Raw genomic sequence first — 15808 nt, 5'->3', positions numbered from 1 at the left:
GCAACCACGAAGTCTGCAATCAAGGTGAATAAATACTAAAGTCATGCAATACAAATGCAACTTCTCACAGTCTCCGAGCGCTGTATCGTCTCGGGCTTCTCGGGCCTCCTCCAGCTATGGGTTTAGTCTTCACAGTGCTTCACGGTCAGAAGTAGTTGCTTGTGTGCACGAACAGTTCTGGTCTGCTGCTAAAACCTCCGTCGTGTCGCCTGGGCTCCCTCACCGGCTCCTCCTTGTCGTACGCTTCGTCCTCCACTAAATTTGGGCCGCTGGCTGCTGCGATCTGATGCCACGGGATCTCAATGGACAGCCACATGGCCATGAGCAGCACTCCAACGAGCGCCAGTGGCGACATACCCGCCAGCAGCGGGCCGCGCAGCACGCCGTCCAGGCGTCCGGAACTCTCCAGAACCCCCACGAGCAGCGCTGCCAGCCAATGGCCGACGCGTCTGCGCCACAGATAGGGCAGCTCTTGATCTGCAAAGTAGAGCATCACCAGCACCTCCACCAGCTCGTAGTAGAAGGCCAAAGCGGCCGCTTGCCGCCAATAGGACGGCGTAGGCGTCGTTACGGTCGCGAAAACCGCGACGCCGCCCAATGTGGCGCCCCAGATGAAGACGCGCGCCCAGAAGAGCAGCCAGAGCACCACTTTTTTGTCTTTGCGGCGCTCGAAGACGCACGGGAATCTGCGTTGCCACTGGCGCAGCCCCTCGGCCAGGCCGTGGTACACGACGGCGCAGCACGCGGCCTTGAGCTGCAGCTCCGACGGCAGTAGACGTCCCCAGGCCAGCAGCATCACGCAGGCGCCTAGCACGCGCGCGAGCAGCAGGCGGCGCTGGATCTCGAGCGTCAGCACGGAGGCGCTCAGCACCACAAGCCACGCAAGCAGCACGGGCATTGGTCAGGCGGTTGTTATTGTAGACTTGGGAATTGTATGTTGCAAATGGAGAGCGGTAGTGAGCTACAAAGTGGGAGCGGTGAGGAGTTGGGGCGAATGCGAGGAAAGTGTTGCAGAATGGGAGAAGATGCTGTAGTTCTTGCAAAAGCGCTATAACGTTAGGGGCGATTTTGATTGACCAAGCGGCACTGTGACCAAAGACACACGTGTTTCCTAAACGCAGGCTGAGAAGCGTATGGCCATGGCGTATGAAAAAGTTGACCGTGTATGCCGTAGATCTTAAGCTTAGCGCAAGTTTGCACGATCGGTTCAAACACGTCATAACACCGAGACGCTTTGCAAGAGTTCTGCCTGATGTTGAGACGTGAAGATGCACGGGATGCACTTTCAAAATTGAAATGTACATCTGGAGGTTGGCAGTGGGCAGAAGAAGACAGCGACAGCAACCGCCAGTGTCTTGGTCGACATGTGCTTCAGGCTGCAGCCGCCGCTGCTTTCGGACAGCTGGAGCTGGTTGCAGACTGCAATGCAGTGGCTCGACGCGCGACACCTTTGCGTTGTGATTGCCGCCCTTCCGATGCAACCCGACGACGGCCAAGCAGAGAAGGGTGGCTGGAGACTTTCAAACTTCGGTGGCGGGCGAGCCCCGACGAACGCCCGAGCGACCGCTTTGCCCCGCCGAAACGCGGTTCGTTGAACCCATCGCGGCCAGCGTGGCGACGGTCGACACGTCGCCATTTGGCGCCGACACCTTCGCGCAGTGTGTAATAGCGTACAGTTGGTCCCACCTTCCGTTACAGCAGAACCGCATCTACATCCTCATCCAAATCATCTCTCGCAGTTAGTATTTCATACAAAATCAAGTAGTTACCACTTTCCCGCTCATATCAATTTTTTCAGGGTGCTTGAAACGAAAGCCCTCGGCATCTGATACTTGGCGCTCATTATTGAGATCGCCGCGTCCCGACCGCCGACACCCATGGCCGACGCCGCTGACGCGCTACAGACGGCGCAAACGGGCGTGGATGTACGCCTGGACGAGCGCAAGATGTACGTGGTGGAGTGGGCGGACGGCGCGGCCTTCGGCTTCACCGTGACGCCCGTGCAGTCGGACCGGGGCACCGTCCTGTGCCTCGCGCGCCGCACCGCCACGAGCGCCACCGCCGGCATACAGGACGTCGTGCCGGGCGACATGCTCATCGCTATCGGGGACGAGAAGGTGTACCACTTGGGCGCAGGCAACGCCACCAAGCTGCTGCGGTCGGTGCAGAAGCCCGTGCGTTTGACGCTGCAGCTGTCGCCCTACGGCGCCGCCGCCAAGGACCTGCCGGACCTCGCCCCCAACGAGTACACGTACTTATGGGAGTCGGGTCCGCTGGGCATCGTCCTGACCACGGACCCCAAGAGCAAACTGCCGCTGGTCAAGAGGTTCACGGGCAAGGCGGACAGCCCCGCGCTCGAGAGGGACGTCAAAGTTGGCCACGAACTCGTGTACGTGAACCAGATGCCCACGAGCGACCACTCCATCTCAGCCATCATTGGCATTATCAAGGAGCTGCCCAAGCCCATCACGCTGCGCTTCAGGAAACCTCTGGCCGAGGAGCTGCAGATGCAGCTGCCGGAGCTCTCCGACGGAGAGTACGACTTTTTGTGGGAGTACGGCTCGCTCGGACTTGTGGTCGGCACGTCGGCCGACGGACTGCCCTACGTGCGGTCGTTTACGGGCAAGGGCACGTCCAAGCAGCTCGCTCAGGTGCAGGAGAACGACGAGATCATCCTCGTGAACGACAGGTCGGCCAAGGAGCACGGCTTCCATGAGACCATGCAGTACATTATGAACGTGCCCAAGCCGGCGGTGATCCGGTTCCGTCGACCTATGGCCAACAGGAGCAAGGCCGACAAGTCTGTGGACAGCGCGACTGCGCAGATGGCAGCTGTGAGTATGGGGGCCCCGCCTCAACCACAGCGAGCGCCGTCTCCAGTGCATCGCTCAGCAAGCGCTGCAAGCGCACCACCCGCACCCATGCCTGTACGGAGCCACTCGTCTTCGCGTAGTAACTCGGCTGCTAGTGAGAATGAGGCCACGCCTGGCTTGCTGGGGTACCGAAGCGCGCGCAGCAATAGCTCCTTCAACGGATCTCGCCACCAGCATTCCAGTAAGTACCAGCTTCAGTCGCAGCACCAGCCTGCGCAGGTGACCGAAGACTTGTCGTTTGGTCAGACGCAGGGCTATGGAGACAGCGGTCACCAGTCTCAGCCGCAGCGGCAATCCCCGTACCAGGCATCGCCACTGCAGCAACAATCGTCGTTCCAGCAGACACCACCGCAGCCTCAGCAACAGCTCTATCAGCAGTCGTCGTTCCAGCAGACACCACCGCAGCCTCAGCAACAGCTCTATCAGCAGTCGTCGTTCCAGCAGACACCGCCGCAGCCGCAGCAGCAGCTCTATCAGCAGTCGTCATTCCAGCAGTCTCAGCCTGCGCCACAGATGGAAGAAGAAGAGTTCTTTGAGATCGACTCGAACGCGTACTACCAGATTCAGTGGCCCGACGGTCCGTTCGGCTTCACCGTGCGCGAGGCGCAGTCGAAGCAGGGCGCGGTGGTCCTCGTCACTAAGCGCACGGGCAAGAGCACGTGTGCCGGTCTGCGGCGTGTGGCCGTGGGTGACATCCTGATCAAGATCGGCGACAAGGACGTTCGTCAGCTAGGGTTCGAGCGCTCCACGATGCACCTGCGCAACGTGCCCAAGCCCGTGGTGCTGACTTTCCAAGCCATCGATTAGCAGATGCAACGGACACGAGAGAAGGATCAGAGACCAGCAATGGTTTGTTTGTTTAGGGGGTCGCCATCGAGTAGCGAGCGAGTAGCGGCGTAGAGGATACAGGACATATTGAGTCAATCGTTATCACAACTAATGTTGCACTACTGTGTGAGAATCGACGGCTGCTGCAGAGATGTAACAAGTCATCGCAGAAAATAGAGCTTGGCTCGTTTTGCATGGGTAAAGGCACGTGCGAACAGCGCGACTATCAAACAGTATTTTTGTTGTCGAATAGGTTCGAGTCGTTACGGCTCTCTCTCCTTAGCGGCTCAGACTGGCACCTCGCACTCTTGGCGGCACTGGGGAAGCTGCAGTCCAGCGCTCAGAGTCAATCTCGCAGCTTCGAGGCAACGACATGACGGACCAAGTCCCTGCAGGTTTCAATGAGAAGTACCGCATCGGACGCGTCATCGGCGAAGGTGCTGTTGCAGTCCACAGTCTCCTGATACGGGCCTGTCCTGTCCTAACTTCTGCGTGTTTCCAGGCAACTTTTCCATCGTGAAGGAGTGCACGAATCGCAGCTCGGGCGACCGGTTCGCTGTCAAGTGCATCAACAAGGCGGCGCTCAACCCGAAGGACCGCAGCAACCTGGTGCAGGAGATCGAGATCCTCAAGGACGTACGTCCTGCGTCCTGCAAACTGCAGTGGTACCCTCGTTCTAACTGTCCTATGACTGCAGATGAGTCACCCGAACATCATCAAGCTGTTTGACGTGTACGACGGAGACGGCCCCATGTGCTTCTTGGTCATGGAGTACGCCGAGGGAGGCGAGCTCTTTGACCGCATCATCGCCAAGGAGTACTACACCGAGGCGGAGGCCAAGAAGGTGGTGAAAGTCGTGGCCAAAGTGCTGCGATACTGCCACTCGGAAGGAGTGACCCACCGCGACCTCAAGCCGGAAAACCTACTCTACGCAGATGAGACCGAGAACGCGGTGATCAAGATCGCTGACTTCGGGTTCGCCAAGTTGGTCACGGAGGAGACCAACATGTCCACGATGTGCGGCACCCCCGGTTACTATGCGCCCGAGATCGTCCGCAAGCTGCCGTACGACAGCAAGTGCGATATCTGGAGTCTCGGTGTCATCGCCTACATCCTGCTGTGTGGGTTTCCCCCGTTCTACGACGAGAACCAAGTGGAGGAGATGCGGAAGGTTCGTAGTCTTGGCTGCGTACTCTTGTTGCAACTTACAGTGCTGACACTTTTCTCTCGTGGATAGATTCTCAATGGCGACTTTGAGTTTGTGGCGCCGTATTTTGATGGCGTCTCGCAGCAGGCCAAGGACCTCATCTGCAAGATGCTGGTGGTGCAGCCGTCGAAGCGGCTGACAGCTCAGGATGTGCTCGACCACCCGTGGTTCAACGACATTAAGGATGCAGACGACGACGCCCCTGTGCTCTCGGTGGGTAAGAACATGAAGGTGGCACGACGTCTGACTGCACGCAGCAAGTTTCGCGCTGGCGTGGGTGCCGTCATGGCTGTGACCAAGACTCAGCGACTGCTGAGGGCTGCTCGTAGCCCGCCGACTTAGGTTTCATCATGGTGGCATGCTGCGATGATTTCGATTGCTTGGCCTGATTGAGCGCACATCGTGGATTGCCACGAATGCTATTATCATAACAAAAACAATTTTATTCGCAACGTGTTTGCTCAGCTTAATTAATTTGTTGTAAGAGATGACAACTTCGCCAACTACGACTCATCGAACTCAGGTTCGCCTCCGCAGGGACAGACAGCATCAGCATGGCCTTGAGTTGCAGTCTACCAATGCTCTGTTGCATATTCCCGTTGGAGACCGTTTCTGCTTACACAGAGGAATCAGGTTTTGCAGACTCGCGGGAGCAAATAGCCCAGACAAACTAGAATGGATAAACAGAGATGCCGACGAGAACCTGGCATTCATAGAGGACGTGAAGGCTGGTTTTAAAAGCTGTTGATTACACTTGCTGCAGGTTCAGTACATTTGTATGATGCCCGCATCTGGCTTGCAGCGAAATATCGATCACCGGGTGTTCACGGATTCCAGTGTCTCTGCTCTCCTGCGCCATGCAACGCAACGGGCAAAAAACCTTAAATACAGTAACCAACTCTTCAAGTGTTCTAGTACATGTACTGTACAAACCTTACGAGTGATCATGATCGCCACGAAGGATGAACCCGGTAGCAACAGCAGGTTTCGACCATACCGGGTGGAGGCAAATACCCATGCATCTGGCGCACTTTTGACATAGTGGTGATGGAATCTGCCAGTTTTACTGCAGTACACGTATCCAGACCTTCAGAGCCGGCTACCTTCTGCTCCATCACCCGTTAGATTTGAGATGCGGTCGCAAGTGACCCCAATCTTTCACACGAAGACGTGTAAACGAGTGTTTACCGGACACCCGTGCTGAGGCTCGTCATCCGTCCAAACGTTGGAGCTGAAGCCTGAATAACCAGCTCACTTGCAATTTCCCCAGCTCCCCCACAAGCACCTCCGCCTACCGCGCCTCGAACAAGATCATGTCTGCTACTCGACGAGTGACCGTTCTCCTAACCTGGGTTGTCGCTATCACCTTGGCACAAACCTGCTTGAACTGCGCTGCATCCGTTGTCACTGGCACCCCATCAGGATTCGCGGTCGGCACTACGGGTGGAGGCAACGCGACGCCTGTATACCCAACCAGTATCAAGGAACTCGCCACCTTCCTCAACGACAACATCCCTCGCGTTGTAGTTCTCAGACAGGAGTTCAACTTCATCAACACGGAAGGCTCAACCACCGAAAAGGGCTGCCGTCCGAAAAACAACCTCGACTGCATCGCCAAAAAGAGCGGTTTCCAAGGACAAGACGCTATTCAGCCGAACTTCAGCCAGTGCGACGGCAAAACTATCAATGTGACCTATGACAAGGCAGCTATCACCCCCCTTTCCATCGGCAACAACAAGACATTGGTCGGAGAAGGCGCCAAGGGCGTTCTCAACGGCAAGGGCATCCTCATCAAGGGCAGCAACGTCATCGTTCAAAACATCCACATCACCAACTTGAACCCGCATCTCGTCTGGGGTGGCGATGGAATCACGATTCGAAGTGAGGGCGGCGTCGCGCCGAAGGGCGTCTGGATCGACCACGTGAAGGTTTCTAGTCTCGGACGGCAGATGCTTGTCATCAACTTTTCAGGAGCCACCGGCGTCACGATCAGTAACTGTGACTTCGATGGCAACACGAAGTACTCGGCTTCTTGCGATGGTCATCACTACTGGGGATTCCTGATTCTAGGCAAGCACACGGAGATGAGTATGCTTAGCAACTATATTCACAAGGCATCAGGACGCTCCCCAAAGATCGGGGGTCACGACGGAGAGGAGTCTGTCGTTCACGCTGCAAACAACTATTTCGCCGACAACTCGGGCCATGCCTTCGACGTCGCAACCGGTGGGTACGTCTTGGCGGAGGGAAACTACTTTGATTCCGTCAAGATACCGAGCCAACCTGACCCGAAAGGAAACTTTTTTATCCCGGATGCAGCCGGGAAATGCCAAGCGATTATCGGCCGCCAATGCAAGCTGAATGTGCTTGCCAAGAGCGGAACATTCACGGGCAACTCGGCAGAGGCTGCGACCAAGAAGATCAGCAACTATAAGGTGCGTATTGGTGGCACTCAGGTGGGTGCCCCAGCTCAGTTGTCAGCAGCGACCGGGAACTTCGGCGTTGGTGCTCTTGGTGGTAACAGCGTTGATCAATCAAGCATCATTGGAACCGCAGCAAAGTCAGTCAAATAGATGGTAGAAAGAGAGTACTACATATGGCATAGATTACTTTTTCGTGAAACAAGTATAGATGTTCGAGCTAACATACATGTTATGCCAATTCAACAATGACAGCGATAGGCCTGCAGGTACAAGGCGCAAGTTACCTGCATGACAAACAAACGACTGCAGTGGTCTGGTAAGATAGCTAGACCACTGCCACCGCGAGATTGGAAACCCTTCGGGATTACCTTATCGGCGCTTAAATCGTGAACTGAAACCGACCGCGCATTTTACATGTGCGTTGTGTCATTGTGCATGTGCTTCATCACCAACGAAAAACAGATGGATCACTGTGGCGACAGCTCGCTTCACGGTGCCCAAAGCCCCGCAAAACTATTGAAGCACTGAAAGACGGCCTTCTACTATAATAGCAGTCACCCCGCCTCGAAGCGCAGACAACGCCAACGTATTCAGCACAGCGAAGATCTGAAGCCCCTCCAAGATAGCTGAGTTTCGTCACGTCTGGTGTTGTTAGCGCAAAGTGTAACATTCGCTAGCATGACTGTACGCGTTCCCTTTACTCTTGAGCGGACGAAATGCTGCATCAAAAATGCGAATAGAGCTTGGAAGCCTTTCGCACTCGGAGCAACCATTGCTGCGATTAACAAGTTCTAGCAGAGTGATCGACTTGCCACACCCTGTACCGGTCATGCGAACCGTGTAGAGGAATCCGCTCCTCAGATCCAGCCGCGATCATCTAGAGATGAACAGTTTAAGCGTTATCTCAAGACGCGTTAGCTTTTTCTAGATCTGCTGGCACAATGGCACTCTGACTGCATTCTATGCGCATTACTACAGGCAAGTCTCGGTGGGGGGCTGTGTACTCCTTGGCTTCGTGGGCTTTCGCCCATCGAAAATAAGGCGTAAGCATCTGGTCGATCTCACTACACATCACTTCCCGTTTTGCTCTCCTCCCTCAAGCACGCCTCGTCCATTACTGGTTTTACCCCAGTACCAGAACGCCCCACCTAGACGAGCAAGATGCTGAGCTACAGCCGCCACGCAGGCGTGATCGTGGGTTCGTTTGTCGCGATGGTGCTGACGCAGAACTCCATCGCTAGCGCAGCCTCTGTGGTCACCGGTACGCCGACAGGCTTTGCGGCCGGAACCACTGGCGGCGGCGATGTCGAGCCCGTGTATCCCACGACCATCGAGGAGCTTTCGACGTACCTCAGCGATGATGAGCCTCGCGTTATCGTCTTGAAGCAGGAGTTCAACTTCATCGATTCGGAAGGCTCAACCACCGAGGACGGCTGCCGTGGGAAAAACAACCTCGACTGCATCGCCAAGAAGAACGGGTTCCAGGGCCAAGACACGATTCAAACGTCTTTCAGCACGTGTGACGGCACGACGATCGAAGTGACGTACGACAAGGCAGCTAAGACCCCGCTCAAGGTTGCTAGCAACAAGACCCTCGTCGGCGAAGGTACCAGCGGTGTACTTACTGGCAAGGGTATCGAAATCAAAGGCAACAACGTTATCGTGCAGAATATTCACATCACGAACCTGAATCCGCACGTTGTGTGGGGTGGAGATGCCATTGGTATCAGCGGAGACGATGACGTTATCCCTACAGGCATTTGGATTGATCATGTCAAAGTCACCAGCGTGGGGCGGCAGATGATCGTGGTGAACTTCTCCGGTGCGTTGGGCGTCACGGTCAGTAACTCGGACTTTGACGGTACCACCAAGTATTCGTCGTCGTGCGACGGACACCACTACTGGGGCTTCATTGTTACGGGTGCGAAGACGGAGGTGACACTGGTGGGAAATGCCATTCACGGGATGTCAGGACGTTCACCCAAGATCGGGGGCTCGGAGGACAACGTCATCGCAGTCCACGCCGTGAACAACTACGTCTACGACAACACCGGCCATGCCTTCGACGTATCGCAACGGGGATACGTCCTGGCAGAAGGCAACTACTTCGATTCCGTCAAGACGCCAAACCAACCTGATCCGGATGGAAACCTCTTCGTGCCTGCTGCGGCCGGAGACTGCCAAGCCACCATTGGCCGCGACTGTGAGCTGAACGTGCTCACCGATAGCGGCACCTTCAGCAGCAACTTGGAAGACGCGGCGAAAACGCAGATCAGCACGTACAAAACGCAGATCGGTGGGCTCACGGTCACGGGTGCCTCGAAATTGTCGGTGGCGAGCGACAACTTTGGCGTCGGTGCCTTGGACACCAACAGCGTTGCGCAGGCGAGCGGTTCGGGTGGCGTTGTGGCGACGAGTACAGACTCCTCCGCAGCCACCCAAGGTACGGAAGCTCCTTCTGTCACCGCAGCAGCACAAGAAACGTCTACCCCAGTAACAACGGCGTTGCCCTCTACGGATTCGTCCGCTTCAGCCGCAACGGATGCCTCGTCGGCGCATGAATCGGCATCGACGGAGGCGACAGAAGTCCCAGCAATGTCGGGCTCAGGCTCAGAGGCAACGGAATCCCCAACACCCGCGACCACTGACACTCCAGCAACGACAGAGGCACCTTCAACGGAAGCCCCTTCGGCAACAGGTCAAATCCAGACCAGCACTTCGACCAGTTCCAGCTCGAGCGTTGTAGGTTCTGCCACCGGTTTCGCGGCAGGCACCACGGGCGGCGGCAACACTGAGCCAGTGTTCCCAACCACCATCAAAGAGCTGGGCACCTATCTCAGCGACGACGAACCACGCGTTGTCGTTCTCAAGCAGGAGTTCGACTTCATTGATTCGGAAGGCTCGACGACGGAAAAGGGCTGCCGTGGAAAAAACAGCCTTGACTGCCTTGCCAAGAAGAACGGGTTCCAGGGGCAGGACACGATCCAGACAGACTTTAGTAAGTGTGACGGCACTGTCATGGACGTGACCTACGACAAGGCGGCCATCACACCAATGACCATCGGTAGCAACAAGACGCTCATCGGCGAAGGCACCAAGGGCGTACTCAACGGCAAGGGAATTCTCATCAAGGGCAACAACGTTATCATCCAGAACATTCACATCACCAACTTGAACCCGCACCTCGTCTGGGGCGGAGACGCCATCGGCATCAGTGGGGATAACGATGCCGTGCCTACGGGGATCTGGATTGACCACGTCAAGGTCTCTAGCATCGGGCGTCAGATGGTTGTGACGCACTTCAGTGGCGCCTCGGGTGTGACGATCAGTAACTCCGACTTCGACGGCAACACCAAGTTCTCCTCGTCCTGCGATGGGCGCCACTACTGGGGGTTCTTGATCCTGGGCAAGACGACTGAGATGAGTTTGCTGGGCAACTTTGTCCACATGACCTCGGGCCGCTCTCCGAAAATCGGAGGAACTGCTGGGGACGTCTCTGTCGTCCATGCAGCCAACAACTACTTCGACGACAACACCGGCCACGCCTTCGATGTGGCAACCGGTGGCTATGTCCTAGCTGAGGGTAACTACTTCGATTCCGTCAAGACTCCGAACCAACCCGACCCGGAAGGAAACATCTTTGTGCCTGCTGCTGCTGGAGACTGCCAAGCGAGCATCGGTCGCGATTGCGAGGTCAATGTACTTACTGACAGCGGAACATTCGCTAGCAACTCGGAGGACGCTGCAACCCAACAGATTGGTGCGTTCAAGACGCAGATCGGCGGGACGAAGGTGGCCGCCGCAGCTCAAGTCTCGGCGGCCACTGGCAATTTCGGCGTTGGTGAACTGGGCAGCGACAGTGTGACCCAGCAAGCGACCACCACAGGCAGTAGCGATACTCAAGGAGCGATGGCGCCCACTGCCACGCAATCCACGCAGGAGACGACGGCCCCTACAACAACGGGGTCATCTTCCTGAGGGATGCACCTCAAGCCACCAACGCCCCTGTGGCGACGACTGTGGCAACTTCGACGGACATACCTTTGGGTACTGTAAAGCCGTACGCAGACGACTCGGCATCTGGAAGCTCGGTTCTGCAATGGGGTCATGTGACCCAAACAGCGGCCTCAACAAGCTCGGACAACTAGGCTGTCAAGTCTTCAGATCATGTAGTGAATTCTGAACAATCTTGATGTTTGTAGCGTACATTTTGCAGCGAATACAAGTTTTGTTCGCATTACATTTTTCGATGCTCCTCGTTTTCAGTGAACCATATTCGAATCAAGAAAACGCTACTTCTCAAGATCTGTTTTGACTTAAGGGTTTTGCTCACATACTGCAGTCACGACTACATGTAGCAGGTAGCCGATGAGTTGCAGTCGAGTACGATGAAGGTCAAAAGTGCTATATTTCTGCTAAACACTTATAGAGCATTGGCTGTACTGATTAACAAATACACACTACCGATTAGCAATTTCCCCAAAGTTCTACATAGCAGTGTCGAAAAAATTGCAGAACAAATCACAAAAATTCATTCGAGCAAGTATGGCCGGTCGACCGCGCGTGGTGCGCGTGCAGCCTGCCGACGCGATCGCGGAGCCCACGCGGCCGGTGCAGCGGCGCGAGGCCGTGAGTTACGTGCGCAAGCTGGAGGTCGTGGCGTTCTACGAGGCGCGCAAGAGTCTGGACGAGACGGTGGCACACTTTTTCCCGGACGCGGCCGCGTCCCAGGTGCGCGCCAAGAAGCAGCTCGTGATGCGCTGGCGGCGCGAGCGCGGCAAGATCGCGGCCATCTGCGAGGCTGGCGGTGGACGCAAGACCAACGACCGTAAGGTCGGCATGGGTGCGACGCTGTCGGCCGACGCGGAACAGCGCATCGTCGACTGGCTGCACGAGGAGCACGCGGCCGACCGCGCCGTGTCGGCCAAGCGGCTCTCAGAGCGCGCCATGCAGGCCGCGCAGGAGGATAAACTGCACCCGGACTGCTTCAAGGCCTCGTGGACGTGGAGACAGTCGTTTCTGAGGCGACACGGCTTCGTGCAGGGGGCTCAAGGAGGACAGCCGACGGACCCGACACCGACAGGAACGACATTGTAGGAATGGAAGTAGTTGAGTGATATATTACTGAGTGTTCATGTAGGGGCTAGTAGTAGTAGACGCCGGCTTTGACCATAGCGGAGGCGAAGCGGGTTTCCTCGCAGCTCTTGGTGGGCTTCCGCTTGGTGACCATTGTGGGCGGGTTCCACCCGAGCGTCAAGGAGTCCGTGACGGGAGCGAGTGCCTTTTCTCGAGGGTCTTTTTCCATGCGCTGGTGCTTGACCAACTTCGCGCGGAAGTCGAGGTTCGACACGAACTCGCGCATTGGGACTCCGTCTTTCAGGTACGCGTTGTGCGAGGCGGCAGACTGCATGGACTGCGAGTGGCGGCATATTTCTTCCATTTGGGCCAGGAAGGGGCCGAGTTTGATGGACTGAGAGGCGTCGGAGCCATTCTGGAGACGGAAGGATTGCTCGACGAGAGTTCGCACGCTGGCGGGGACGTTGTCGACACCTTTCGGGCACTGGTAGAGGAACCGCAGCATATCGGGTAACTGCGTGAGCGTAATGGTGGCTGAATCAAGTTCTGCGTTCGCGGCCAGGGCCTCTTCGTCGCTCTCTGAGTACAGTGTGAAGCCTGGTCGATAGGCTTGCATGAAGGCGCCCTGGAAGTCGCGCGACTGGAAGGTATGGATGGGCGTCTCCTTCACTGGGTCGAAGGGGCTTTGCGAGCCGAGGAGAGTGAGGCCAAAGAAGGCGGACATGCTTGTCTGGACTGAGCGGAGCGCTTGCTTCAGTCACTGGTTGCGAGGCGCTAGTCTTTCACGTTGTGTGCTGGAGAGAATGTGAGGCAGGTCCAATTCTGGAGTGCTGCATTTCAACGGAGGCAAGTTTGCTGGGCTGCAAATAGTGACGAGGCCGAACCACTAAAAATACGAACAAGCGTCAAAGATGCAGTGGAAGGAAGCAACTTTGACGACATCCTCGATGGCCAGGAACGACCTGCGATTCAGAACAGCGTATTGCAGTCAGCGATCGGGCCACCAGCCTGCAGACCAGAGCATCATGCCACAATCGTGGTAAGCATGGATCGTGTCCATGTTTACCCATGTTTGTAAGATTACGTTGTACCCGACTCAGCTTGAAGGGTACTCTGCGTTAGTCAATGTCGGACGTCGTACACTTCTACCAATAACTACTGCAGCTTGGCTTCCGCTTTTGCTATGCTCTCAACACACCAACCGAGCGAACGATTTCTAGAGTGCCAGTGATTCGTATCCAGTATTTACGAGCTCGCTTGTTGGCGCGTTTCGTAGCGCTCGCGATATCTTGAGATGGACTTTGCCATCTGACTAAGGCGCAAAAGCTCGGCGATGTGGCGCGTTCGAACAACAAAATGCTGAGAAACGCTGTGTAATCATGCGCTTGGACTCCAAGTTGCAGACGACCACGCGACGGCTGTCCACCTTTCGATAATGACGGACCTGCTGCTCCCTCAGTCATTCTTCGACCTGCTTGGCCCCCGCTCAGTGCCATCGTTGCTCACTAGCTTTGGCGACGGCTTCGAGAAACTACGTAAGATGGTCCGAGGACTTCTCAGCGCAGTTCTTGCGGTTGCACTAGCACACCACGGATTCGCCACGGCAGTCTCAATTAACACTGGCGTAGCACCCGGGTTCGCCGCGGGCACCACTGGCGGCGGCAGTGCTGCGCCTGTTTATCCTAAAGACGTCAAGGAATTAACAACTTTCCTGAGCGATGCCGAGCCACGAGTCATCGTGCTCAACCAAGAGTTTACCTTTATCGACACAGAGGGGTCTACCACGGAAAGCGGCTGTCGACCGACAAACAACCAGCAGTGTCTCGCGAAGAAAAATGGCTTCGCGGGACAAGATGCGATTCTCATGGACGGCGACTCGGCCATGCAGCAGACGGGTGGGTGCGATAGTGGTGGCATTTCCGTGGACGTGACGTACGACAACGCGGCGAAGACACCGCTGACGGTGGCAAGCGATAAGACTTTGGTTGGTGAGGGCACGAAGGGTGTTTTGAATGGCAAGGGTCTCATTATCACCGGGAGCAACGTCATCGTTCAGAACATCCACGTCACCAACTTGAACCCTCATCTCGTCTGGGGTGGCGATGGCATCACGATTCGAAGTGAGGGCGACGTCGCGCCGAAGGGCGTCTGGATCGACCACGTGAAGGTTTCTAGCGTCGGGCGCCAGATGATTGTCATCAACTTTTCAGGAGCCACCGGCGTCACGATCAGCAACTGTGACTTCGATGGCAACACGAAGTACTCGGCTTCTTGCGATGGCCATCACTACTGGGGCTTCTTGATCTTGGGCAAAAGAACAGAGCTGAGTCTCCTTGGCAATTACATTCACCATACGTCAGGCCGCTCGCCTAAGATCGGGGGCCACGACGGTGAGATTTCAGTTGTCCATGCTGCCAACAACTATTTCTATGAGAACTCGGGTCATGCCTTCGATGTCGCAACCGGTGGGTATGTCGTGGCGGAGGGAAACTACTTTGCTTCGGTCAAGACACCAAACTTGGACGACCCGGTCGGAAATTTCCTTGTACCAACCGCAGCTGGTGACTGTCAGGCTAGCATCGGTCGCGACTGCGAGCTGAATGTACTCACTGACAGCGGCACTCTGACAGGCTATTCGCAAGACAAGGTGGCTGCGCAGATTAGCGATGTCAAGAAGACAATTACCGGCTACAAGGTGGCTGCTGCAGCTCAGTTTTCGGAGGCTAAAAGCAACTTTGGAGTGGGTGCGTTAGGGAGTAGTGCTGCTCAGTCAAGTGCAGCCAGTGGTGCTGCTACACCTGGTTCAGACGCATCTGCAGCTAAACAGGAGGCGGCCAATCACCCCAGTACCACACAAGCAGCCAAAGAGTCGAAAGCCCCCGCGACTACACAGCCCCCTACGACGAAGACCCCTGCCGCCACAGAGGTTTCCACACCTGCTCCAGTATTGACAGAAGCGCCACCTACTCAAGGATCTTTGGCGACCGAGATTCCTGACACAACAGCTCCATCAACAACAAAGACTCCTTCTACGTCTACTGATGCCCCCGATCAATCTCAGACGTCAAGCGCGACAAATGCAGGAGGTGTGCCAGGATTTGGGGCTGGGACCACCGGAGGTGGCAGTGCAACACCCGTTTACCCCAAAACAGTTAAAGAGCTCTCTACGTACCTCAGTGACGCCAAGCCACGAGTCATCGTGCTCAACCAGGAGTTTACCTTTATCGACACAGAGGGGTCTACCACGGAAAGCGGCTGTCGACCGACAAACAACCAGCAGTGTCTCGCGAAGAAAAACCGCTTCGCGGGACAAGATGCGATTCTCATGGACGGCGACTCGGCCATGCAGCAGACGGGTGGGTGCGATAGTGGTGGCATTTCCGTGGACGTGACGTACGACA

The 15808-nt window shown here is 56.2% G+C and overlaps 5 protein-coding genes across 5 annotated transcripts; 3 read left to right on the top strand and 2 right to left on the bottom strand.

Annotated features, from left to right (window-relative positions):
* Nucleotides 1-145: 145 nt before the first annotated feature.
* Nucleotides 146-898, bottom strand: KRP23_13686 (uncharacterized protein; the record flags this gene model as incomplete). Its single annotated transcript, XM_067884430.1, has 1 exon — nt 146-898. One exon carries the CDS (start codon nt 896-898, stop codon nt 146-148), a length of 753 nt encoding a protein of 250 aa, XP_067738449.1.
* Nucleotides 899-1877: 979 nt separating this feature from the next.
* Nucleotides 1878-3680, top strand: KRP23_13685 (uncharacterized protein; the record flags this gene model as incomplete). Its single annotated transcript, XM_067884429.1, has 1 exon — nt 1878-3680. One exon carries the CDS (start codon nt 1878-1880, stop codon nt 3678-3680), a length of 1803 nt encoding a protein of 600 aa, XP_067738448.1.
* Nucleotides 3681-4074: 394 nt separating this feature from the next.
* On the top strand, nt 4075-5250 carry KRP23_13684 (Calcium/calmodulin-dependent protein kinase type 1; the record flags this gene model as incomplete). The annotated part of the gene is made up of 4 exons (XM_067884428.1): nt 4075-4138; nt 4204-4337; nt 4399-4872; nt 4939-5250. The coding sequence occupies 4 exons, from the start codon at nt 4075-4077 to the stop codon at nt 5248-5250; spliced, it is 984 nt and encodes a 327-aa protein (XP_067738447.1).
* A 6626-nt stretch (nt 5251-11876) lies between these two features.
* On the top strand, nt 11877-12428 carry KRP23_13683 (uncharacterized protein; the record flags this gene model as incomplete). The annotated part of the gene is made up of 1 exon (XM_067884427.1): nt 11877-12428. The coding sequence occupies one exon, from the start codon at nt 11877-11879 to the stop codon at nt 12426-12428; it is 552 nt and encodes a 183-aa protein (XP_067738446.1).
* Nucleotides 12429-12474: 46 nt separating this feature from the next.
* KRP23_13682 (uncharacterized protein) lies at nt 12475-13131 on the bottom strand (the record flags this gene model as incomplete). Its single annotated transcript, XM_067884426.1, has 1 exon — nt 12475-13131. One exon carries the CDS (start codon nt 13129-13131, stop codon nt 12475-12477), a length of 657 nt encoding a protein of 218 aa, XP_067738445.1.
* Nucleotides 13132-15808: the final 2677 nt, after the last annotated feature.

This window comes from Phytophthora ramorum (assembly GCF_020800215.1).
Source record: "Phytophthora ramorum isolate Pr-102 chromosome Unknown Phyram_PR-102_s0018, whole genome shotgun sequence".
NCBI classification, from domain to species: domain Eukaryota; phylum Oomycota; class Peronosporomycetes; order Peronosporales; family Peronosporaceae; genus Phytophthora; species Phytophthora ramorum.
Note: the sequence above shows the minus strand (reverse complement) of the source record. Positions and strands in the feature narration are given on the sequence as shown.